The sequence below is a fragment of the Saccostrea cucullata genome, unplaced genomic scaffold (genome assembly GCF_032062105.1).
Source record: "Saccostrea cucullata isolate Sc308-1 unplaced genomic scaffold, CSIRO_AGI_Scuc_v1 ctg6354, whole genome shotgun sequence".
In the NCBI taxonomy this organism is placed as follows: Eukaryota; Metazoa; Mollusca; class Bivalvia; order Ostreida; family Ostreidae; genus Saccostrea; species Saccostrea cuccullata.
The window spans coordinates 23,931-35,346 of NW_026929004.1; the positions used below are offsets into that span (position 1 = coordinate 23,931).

General features: G+C 31.5%; 1 protein-coding gene across 1 annotated transcript in view; it reads right to left on the reverse strand.

Moving 5' to 3' along the window:
- Positions 1-6,973, reverse strand: part of LOC134279550 (uncharacterized) — a 30,867-nt gene extending 23,894 nt beyond the window's left edge. Inside the window, exons 1-3 of the mRNA XM_062761954.1 lie at positions 6,880-6,973; positions 6,524-6,754; positions 134-388 (exon numbers count right to left, since the gene is read on the reverse strand). Coding sequence (XP_062617938.1) covers positions 134-388; positions 6,524-6,754; positions 6,880-6,946 — 553 coding nt within the window. The 5' untranslated portion in view covers positions 6,947-6,973. The remainder of the gene's footprint in view (positions 1-133; positions 389-6,523; positions 6,755-6,879) is intronic.
- Positions 6,974-11,416: the final 4,443 nt, after the last annotated feature.

Genomic DNA, 11,416 nt, shown 5'->3' on the forward strand with positions numbered 1-11,416 from the left:
AGACAGATACTGATTTCAATTTTTAACTCATTTAATAAACTCTTTATATAAACTTGTATTCTTCCATAAATATGTAAAGACATTCTTTACCAGGAGTCTTTAAAATATATTTCAAAAGCATTTCTTCACCTACCCATCACCTTTACTTCACAAATTTCAATTGATGCAACTAATGATTCATAACCCGCACACGATGATTTGATTGGTGTGTCCTTTGAATTATACAGAGCTATCCCCTGAATATCTTTATTTATAGTTACTGTTGTCACACGGTCAATACAGGTAGAGATATCGTGAGTGAACAGTTTATGTTGAGATGGGTCAACTGGAGGAACATATGATGAGTCGTTGAACACAAAGACAGAAAACCCCACATGTCGATTCACAGCTGAATAAAGTATAATAATTTTTGAAAGATGTAATAATAATCTTAAGAGTTACAAAAATGTCTTTTTTTATATGAAATTATTGTTCATATAAAAAGATAATGTTTCTGCCAAAAAGGAAAATTATTTCCATGAGCAATGTTGAACAAAAAAAAAAACTATCTAACAAAGTGTTTTAAAGTCAACAAAACTTTCAATTTTCACAAAGCATTCCATAGCTTGACTTGAAGAAATAACCCCTTAACTCTTTACAACTTACTTAACTGTTCTGGAACATATACCTAATGTTCGCTTAAAAGATTGATTGTTTGTTGTTTAACCTCCCCCCTCGAGAAATATTCAGTCATATGGAGACACCACCCTTTGCCAATGGAGGGCTAGAAATTTTGTCCTATACTCGGCACTGATCAGAGCCATTGAGCATCGAGGGATCATTTTGGTGCCAGCACTTACTGCGATACGGGACTTTTGTTTATACTGTCTCATCCGAAGGAACAATCTCAACATTGCACAGTGGAGTTCGAATCCGCCATGCTAGGATCAAATACTTACTTCTCAACTCTAGACAAGATGCTCTTCCACTGCACCCTACGGGCGACTCGCGTAATAGAAATATGACGCTATCTTTTCTCCGCAAGCAATTTATAGTGCGATACAAGTTATCTTAAGTTACGCGTAAAATATTATGACGTAATATTTTAAGGTAAGTCCGTCCTTTCAGAATTTTCTGTCAAACTGATATTTTTTTTAAAAAATCTGAATAGCTTGAATAAGGCATTAACTAACTAAAACATCCATAAAATACATATATTTTCATACACCATGCCTCAAAGTACATACCTCTAAAATTTCAACAGACAAAATTGAACATAAAGAAGTGTGATATCATATCGTATTTAGCTAGGCACCAAATCACATCATCTTTATGTTAAAACTTATCAAAATAAAAAATATATTCATTTGCCAAGAGAATATTTAAAATCATCATTGGATAAGATTAACAAACTAAAGTTGAATCTGTCGACATTTTGCAGAAAAAAAAATATCAAAATATTTTTTTTAATATAATTATCAAAATCTAACTGTTTATATGCCCTTTTTTAAAAAGGAAATAAGAATTATATATAAAATTAACAAAAACACAAACTTTATTAAGATTGACCAGAGAATTTTAACAAATCAGCTTTTTGAACACGTATACCCTCAATTTTAGAAATATCATTTTTTTTTCATTCTTTGCAAACTTTGAAAAAAGTAATATTTTAAATGATGACGTAGGCTAAAAATCAATAGGAATACATATATCAAATTAGTTTGTTAAAAAAAAATTAAAAAGCTTTAAGTCCATTAAAGCAATTAAGAATGTTGTGTCTGTGTATGTACTAAATGACATGTAGTTCCTATGGACAGAGTGTTATGTTTTTATTTCCATAAATAATGAATATTAAATGCTTTTTATGCACAATGCAATATAATAAACAAATATATTCTTGCAAAATTATTTTCAGTCATCTAAAAAACAATTTATTTCGATAGACAAGTGATAATCAGAATTTAATATTGGTGTGTAAAATTAAAACCTGGTCCGTAAAAGTATGGACCTTCCTTAAGATTCCTTAAGAAGAAAAAAACTTTTCTTATTTTTTGCAATTTTAAAAAGTATAAAATAGAAGGACATTAGCATTAAATTGAGAATAAAATATACTTTTTAAAATGCGTATAAATGCGTGATTGCGGGGAAACGAAAAGATATAATGGTGATGTTGTGTATAAATAGGAAATAGTATATGCCTTGAAAGGGGTGACTGCAGGTAAGGAGGTTAATAATTCTTGATATTTGAAACTTAAGAGAATTTAAAGAAGATGCCCAAGGAAAGCTGATCAAAAGGATAAAAAATTATGTTAAAAAGGTTTACACCTCAAGAGGGCAAAGGGGAGGGTAATATTCCTATCTCTAACTGTTCTACGATCATTATTATTTTTTAAAGAAATTAAGATTCTTTGATCCTCTGATATGAGAGATATCTCTTAATAACATAAATGTCTACTATTCTTTTCTAGATTTGACAATTTGAAGTGTATTTTTGCCCAATTTTGCCCTGCAGGCTATGCTATACATGTAATTATTTATATTTTACATGTTAACAATTATTTTGGAAAATAGTTAAGGTTCAACTAATATTTTAGATTAATGAGAAGAGGGTTTATGAACCTAAAGCAAGCAATACACGTTCAACTAGCCATTCTGAATCTATATAATTATTATCATTCAATCATATGTCATATATAAAGAAGTTGGAGGAGTGTTAAATAAGTGATTTATTTTTACTGTTATACTTGACACCTAAACGCCCAGACATGTAAATTGCTCAAACGAACTTATTACACAGTTAGAATTATGCCCCCCCCCCCTCTTTGGGAAGTTCCTTACAAAATTCTTAAATTCCAATCAAATATGCCAGGGGTTTGGAACTTATTAAATAACATGTTAACATTATTTAAAAAATGTTCTACTTATTACTGTCAAGCGAATAAGCAAATTGCAAAATAAACTTTACAGTAGTTTCCCTTCTTAAAATCAGTCAGGGGTTCTTAAAAACTATTTTTAATAGATGAAAAGATGTTTGTCTGAAACACGGAGAGAAATAAAAGGTAGTAAGCAAGAAAATGAATACCTTTTTAACATGGTGGCATCTGTATGCAAGAGTATTTAGAATAGTGTTTAGAGAGTGAAGAACTGTTATATTCTGAATGGAAAAAGAAACGCAGGGTAACATAATATGCAGTCTGATTAAATACAGATCTCTACAAAGCACTTTGCGCTTTGTGCTACAAGTATGTAGATATTTGTATTTTTAATCAGAGTGCATAACATGTAACATCAAATGTGTTGATCACATGACTGAAAATTATGAAAACTGGTAAGATGGGAACCTTGGTTACTTTGCACTAAATGCGGTGTTCAGAATAACTCAACTTTGATATGTAGGGAGAAATGGTAAATAACCTAAAAATGTACAATTTTTACCACAATTTTTTCAATATGCTATTGGTCATTCATCATTAAATGCACTTGAAGATTAAGCATTGTTTTTCGATATTTACAGACAATTTAAATGCCTTGAACTCAAGGTAGCGCAGACGGAAGTTTAATATGGTAGGGCTTTTTCATGGCAAACGTTGATGAAAGAAGGAGTGCACTTATGGGTCCAAGTAAGATATGAAAAAAATAAACAATCAAATTAAGCAAAATCTTTCATGTCAAATCATTAATTGATATTAAATCACACGATTTAAAAAAATTCCGCTGAAATTCACGAATATATAAAGAACAAAACCATACAATTAGGTAGGGGTCAGACGACATTTGTGATTTTCTATAGTAAATTGAGAACGGTCATTCATTTCAAAGATTTTGCTTACTAGGAGCCTAACATTGTACAAACTTGAGCGAATGACAAAAGACCCATTATACATTAATAAAACCTGTTTGAAAGTAGGAAATTTGTACACGATTAGGCTGGTACTTAAAATATCAAAAAATGTATAAAAAGTATAATATTTCTTTTATAGCAAGTAAGGGCAATTTACCTGTATGACCCATGTTGAAGCCACGTGTGGAATAAATTATTTAAAATACTGATAGTCACGTGAGTTCTACTCAGGTAAACAAAGGTGCTCACTGTAAAACATAGGCAGGTTTTCATCATTTAGTCAAAGCCGTGACACTTAGAGATATTATTTGTATGTATTTGTTTTTAAAAACACGAGAGGGTAAGGAGAGTTTAGTGTCGTTAATAGAAGTGTCATACATTTTAACATTCATGCAAGACAATGAAACAGGTATTTAAAGCCACCTAAACACTTTTTTTTCAATTTCAAATTGAATGAAACTATTATTGTATTTTTTTTCAAATGCAAAAGTACCAATTTCTTAGTTTAATCATCATGGCTACAGGCAACAACTTAACTTCATTCATTTTTTAAGACAGATTAGGCGCAAGAAGTAACATTACACAAACGCGCCCAAGTTTCATCCACCATCAGATTGTTCAAGTGTAGATTTGAATATCATTTACATAAATGAAATTCAAAGAAAGTTCGGTACGACTTTTCCGGATCTAGAGTATCCAAATGCATTTGAAAATATTCAATTGTTTCATATCCAATCTAAGTTAGGTGATGTTTAACGTGCTTTTGAATTAGAAATATCCACTAATATCTAACTATTACCAAAAGAGAACGATTTGGTAATATATTCTAGGGTAAAACAGCAAATAAAAAGGGTCCATTAAGTACTGCTTAAGTGCACTTGCCCTTTGGTTTCAATTGCACAATACCTCGCGTATCATAGCAAAATGAATCGTATTTAGGCTGTTGAGAAGAAAAATTTTCCAGGTAATTATTAGAATATAACAACATTGAGCTTTTACTTGTTTTTGACCTTACTCATTGTGACATAGGGAAGTTATGTTATACGATGTAATCTAAATCTTTAATCTAATCAAATGGATTAATACCGATAAAATCAAACTATTCTTACTAAGCTTTAGCTAATACCGAGCACTTCCTCCATATAAATATTTATTCAAAATGAATTCATGGTAACTACCTATTTTTAAAAATCTTCCAAAAATAAGTGGCATAACATACCTTTTTTGTTAAAGTATTCAGCTTCTATGGCAACCATCACATATAGCAACCGAAATGTATTATTTTTCAACTCCAGCTTATTCGGTTAATTTATTATACCCCCGGATGAAAAGTGTGTGTGTGTGTGTGTGTGTGTGTGTGTGTGTGTGTGTGTGGGTTATATAGTGATAAGGATGTCTGTCCATCTGCACGTTCGTTAGTCTGTCTGTAGGTCTGTATGTCACTCCCTTACGCTTTGAAGTTTAAATCTCTTATCTGCATCTCCTCTAATGCCGCTGAATAAAATTAAGTTACACTTTCTTAGAAGCTTTGTTACACTAGTATAGTGTCATTGTGCAATTCCTATTTTTCTTTTTGATTCGAAACCTGTTTTGGGTTTCCCGCAGCAAAACATGGGCACTGCCATTTTTTCTATTATATTGAGGGGTACCCATCTCTAATCTGCAACTCTTCCAATACAACTTAGTAAATTTTAATAATACTTTCATAGATTCTTTATTATAAAATGCCATTATGCACCTCCTGTTTTATTTTCTGATCTGACACTTTTTTGCTTCTCCCAGAGCGATTGCACGATGTTTTCAGGGTTCGTCAACTTTATGTTGATGTTCTTCTCATTGGGTATTTTTCCATCGTTTGGCTAAATTTACCAGACAAACACATACCCTCCCCGTCCCAATTAAGCCAGACTTTGTCATGACTCTCTCGCAAGCATTAACGTATACTTACTCAATTACATTCCGTAAAGTCCAAATCTTACTCAATGCCGGAGTTTGTTTTTTTAAACTAAGGGTTGCCTTGTCGGTATTTTTGAATAAAATCCCTATTTGAAGAATAAACACTCTGATAAATCCCATTCAATGGAGAATCAAGGCAGTGGCGGACGCAATAGGGAGATTTTGAAGATGATTGGGGGTATCACCATATTAGTTTAATAACTCATTAATTATATGACAAAATAAAACGAATTTTGATTGAATTTCATTGGAGATGATTTTAAGGAGGCTGGGGGGGTCAACAGATAAACCAAAAATTAACCACCATTATTAACTTATTTTTTCAGATATAGTATATTAAGCTGTCATCTATTATTTGGCAAAGAAAAAATTCCTACATTTTAGTTTTGAAATTGAGCTCTTCTTTTAAAGGATATCGAAATAGTCTGAAAATGGCTGCCATACCCCAGCCTCGCTAAATACAAGAAAATTAGCAAAAAATATTGGTAAATACGTAAAATAAAAAAATGAAAATCACACATTTATCTCTACCTTCTTTTTCCTTTCTTTATATGATTAAAGGCAGTATTTGACTTTGATTCCGGTTACTCATAGAAGAAAAAAATATGTCATTTACTTTCACAAATGTATCCTATCAACATAACACGCAAACTTGCTTTAACTCCGTTGCAAAGGGATACTTGTTTTAAAGTATTCAGGTTTGTTTTATAGAAGACATACTTGCGTTTCGAAAAGACTAAGACTTACTTGAGCTTCGGAAATAAATTTCTAGATAAGCTACATTAGCCATGATTTTTAACGGAAGTTTCCACCAGGCTTCCTTAATTTTTGGATTAAGCCATGTAATGCTACATGTGCCTTGTCCACGCTCCTCTTCAAAGTAGCCATCTACAGCTCCCTCTGGTGGTGCGTTATAACCTCTGTAATATGGATCCATAGACGCTTGTCCTTTATATTGTGGTAGTAAACAAAGATTATCTACAATCAATGAAAATACATGGCAAAGAAATCAAAATTCGGAGAAAAGTTGAAAATAAACCGTTTTCAGAAATTGTATTCATCATGAAAAGTGACATTCGCTGAAAAAAAAATCGAAACATTACCCCAGGCTTTTGATACATATACATCTCCCAAAAATATGAGACACATCAACTTTATCAAATCTTCCATCGAGATAAGGATTCTCTTATATTAGCCAAATATGTAATGCTTGTTCAAAATAATAAAAATTACAAGAGAACCAAGGAAGCAAAAAATACGAACAAATGTGGATTGCGTGGCATTCAACATGAAGGCTGTTCTAAGTGCTGTGTTTATAACAGTAATTACTATTCTTAAGTGGAATTGTAAAGAAATCTTTATACAAATGAAAAATATCTTCCTGTTATTACTTTTTCACCCTCTTTTATAAAAGATGATTAAACACCACCGTGACTTTAGTCAGCAGACGAGTTTTAAGATTATCTAATCGTTTCATACACACACTTTTCGAAAGCTTCCTAATATAGAAAAATCTTTTCAATTTTACACAGCGTCTAAATCTTTATAAAGCAAACTGCAATCATATGCCTCGGATACAAGTTCAACGATATGAATGCGCATTTATTAAGATGATACCGCATATTTGAGTTTATCTCACAATATGCGCCGTTATCAAAGCTCTATCCTTTTATCATATGTCATCATTCACCTCCTTTTTGTGGAAAAAACTAATTAATGTGATAAGCTGGAATTTATTTATCCATCTATACAGTGTCGGTACTTAGTCACTAGGTTTACGGGTAATCTCCTATGCATCAATGAAAGTGAAAGGTGGGTGATGAAAGTATCCGATTTATGTTTTTGTATTATGAAATATTTTATAATAATTTCCAGTTTTTAAAGTTAAGTTTCAGTCAAAGAAGAAAAACAGATTATCTTATTAACATTGATATTGCTCGATGGCAAGTATTTTTATTGGATTGAAACAGATCGATTTGCCACCCGTCCATGCTTTAAACACTGGCACATGGTACAAGATTACAATGTGGTAATAATAACCAACTTTATCAGCAGATTTTGAATGAATAAAGACTTACTTAGTAAAATAATATATAAACAAAATGAGCTAATGTAAAAATAGGTATGAACTTCAACTTTATTCGGTCCATGTTATTCAAGGTCATTTGCCAATAAACATCCGTACACATGGTGGCCTATATTTAGTTACTTAGATCCCTTAGCCTATCTTTAGGGGATTTAAAAATGGGAATATCTATAATTATAATTCTTACAGTATGAGTATGCTTTTGTAACTGGGTTTGGTGCATTTATCAGTTTTTGAGTGATTTAAAAAAAAATAAAAATAAATAAATAAATAAATGTTAAGGATAGGATTACCTTAGCTGTGCCATACCAGTCTACCTTTTATCCTAAAAACAGTGAATAAATAAAGATAAAATACAGATTGAGAAGTAATAAAAGTTTGACAAATCTTTAGAAATGCTATTTAGGTAGATTCACAAAGGGACAGAACTCTAATCAAAGTATAAAAATTTCAATCAAGGCCATTTAACTTTAACAAGGGTCCAAAGAGAGGCATGAAAGATATGCAATTGCGAGAAATAAAATAGTTTGAGGTAAAATACATAACAAGTTTTGGTGCTTTTGAATGTAACATTACAATAATGCACTTTATGATATGAATGAAACATCAAGTAAGATGTGTACAGTAAAACTCGTTTAGTACGAACAAGGATATTGCGAATTCACGGATATAGCGAAGTCATCTTGGATCCCCAGCAATATAGATTTAGTGAATTTCTTATACGGTTATAACGAATTACGGATATAGCGAAGTTATTTCATAGGTCCCAGTGACTTCGTTATAACCGAGTTTTGCTGTATTTGTTTACCTATATATTTTCAGTTGTACACATGCTTCATGACAAAACTCAAGGTAAGTAAATATGAATGATGACTAAAAACGTAAATAGATTTTTAGTCAAAAAATTCAGTTGGATGGAAGCATTACAATCAACAATTCAGGCTGTAAAATCTGGGAGGCATACCGGGCATAGGTAACATGCACTAGAGTTGAATTGTACATTGTCTGTCAAATCCACATAATAATAATATATTAGGACCAGCAGCATCATCACCTATTCGGATATCACTTCTCTTAAGGGGCTTGATAGGGAGGACAACTTCAGATTCAACAAGAACAATAACAATGTGGGCATAGTAATTTAGGACCTCAATGGTTTATTAGTAACAGTTGATATAAATAAGATTCCCCAAATTTTATTTTAATTAACTACATGTAATATCTAGCAAGGCTAGCTACTATTTTGCTTTTTAATATATATCAAAGGGTTCAGATTAAGTAAGATGGGGCGAAGGGCATGTTTCGCATATATACTGTGTTGTCATTTTGGTCAATGGTGTAGTTAAAATTATAAATGAAGGAAATAAAAGAAGGCCATGCTGTTCGTTCCTTGGAAGCCGTCTCCAGTGTACATGAGCATAATCATGAATTTCTCTAACAGCGCCTTTACCTTAATTGAGAAGGTTTGATGTCAGATACATATTATAACACAATATACTAAACACATACATTTAAAGGGGCTCGGTGGTTGTGGCCATTTTTTGGCTATTTGGATCTCCTTTAGAAGAAGAGCTCAATAAAGATATAACTGATCAAATTTTAAAGCTAAAATTTATGAAATTTTCTTTGCTAAATGATAGTTGAAAGTTTAATATATCATATCCCAAAATTTAAATTATATCTTTTGGTTAATAATTGTTGACCCCCTAGCCTCCTTAATGTTTTCTCACCCCTTAACAGCATAAAGGCTTGTATCCTATAAAGTTTAGTAAATAAAAAGTTTTGTACCATCTTAAGTTAACATGAAAAATCAGGTAAACTTATTTTACTAATTTATTATATATAGATCATTTCACATATGTTGATTATTTACACAGAGATTAATTTCAGCATGGGCTTTTATTTTCTGACAGTTCTAAAAACATGGGTCTAGTCACTTAATTGTTTAATCTTTATACAAGAAGAGAACTTTGGGTATTGAAATACAATTCTACAAATAAAAGACTATAAAAAGAAGTTAAATAATAATAATTTATAGGTTAATTGAAGCACTGTGAAATAAATAACTTGTCAAGAGTATTAGGACATTAACATAATTAACATTTATTCCTTTGAGTTATCTTTCTAATTGGGAAAAGTGAACATTAAAACAGGAATTGCAACTCATTTCCTGAACTTTTACCAATTTTACTCGTTATTCAATTTGGCATTGGGAATGAGGGACAATTTATAGAGTTCTTCAGGTGCTACAGTCAATGCATATGCAGGCCCATTTGACCACAGCTCACAGTGCTGGTACTTTCTATGTATTTTCCTAATATTGCATATGCTGTATGAACGGTCATGCAAAAATAATAAATAAATAAATAAAATAGAAAGGGTTATAATGAGACTTTATATAAGGTTCAAATTGGGCCTTTTTGTCAGTGTTGGTTTCTGCTGTGTCCCTAAGTTGTTAAGATTTGCTATTTCACACAGATAAAAGTTGCTTTAGTTAAAATTCTATATTCACAGTTTTCAAACTGTGTACCGTAATCTAGCCTTTAGTGCTTATTAGTGATAAAGAAAACTAGTTACCTAAACAATTTACCCTTTGAAAATGTCTGCTGCAGTCCAACTACATTTACAAATGAACAGTAAATACAAAGTCCTCCATTGTGTGTCTTGGTTTGAAAGGTACTTATTATATACAAGATTTACAAGTAATCAATTTTTAATGGTCCTTTGAAGAGTTTATTTTCAAAATAAGTGGTACATGTATAACATCATTCGATGTTACCCAACCTGTCTAAATGCAACCAGAAAGAGACAAATTCCATGCAGGTCTCCACTCTTTATTAAAGTAAACAATCCGGTTTAATATCTATAATTACAAAAGATAATTTTACAAAGATATTAAACATTATTATAAATATAACTACTCATAGAATAAAAAGATAAATCTGTAAATAAAATAAGCAATGTGAAAATGTAATGATTTTGACTAAAACGCGTGCAATTCTATGAAATAATCTATCCCGTATAAATGCAACCAGAAAGATAAAATTCAGGTCTCCACTGCCGGATTGTCTCACTGAGCTACATTTAAACCCTGTACGTGCCATGCATATTCCAGTATTTCTTCAAAATGTGCAATAATGACTTTTGATTTTATTGTAGATTTTGCTCTGATTTCAAGTTTGTATATTCCGTGTTTAAACCTTCCTTTAATTTTTCTTTGCACTTTAAAAATAGATTCTGAATCTTTTTGCATAATCAACACAATCCAAAACTAAAAGGGAAAATCAAAATTCCCTTTTTTTCACCCAATGTTTACAATCTGAAGTCATTTTGGTCTTAAAATCCTTATTTGTGTCTCAACAAGTTCCCTTTTTGAAGATTTTTTTTAGGTATTTGAGGAACGTTCCTCTTTATACACTTCAGATGCATTTGTTATAACCAGACTTTTGAGGAACGTTCCTCTCTCTGAACTTCAGATGCATTTGTTATGACCAGAGATTTGAGGAACGTTCCTCTCTCTGAACTTCTGGTGCATTTATGACCAGAGTTTTGAG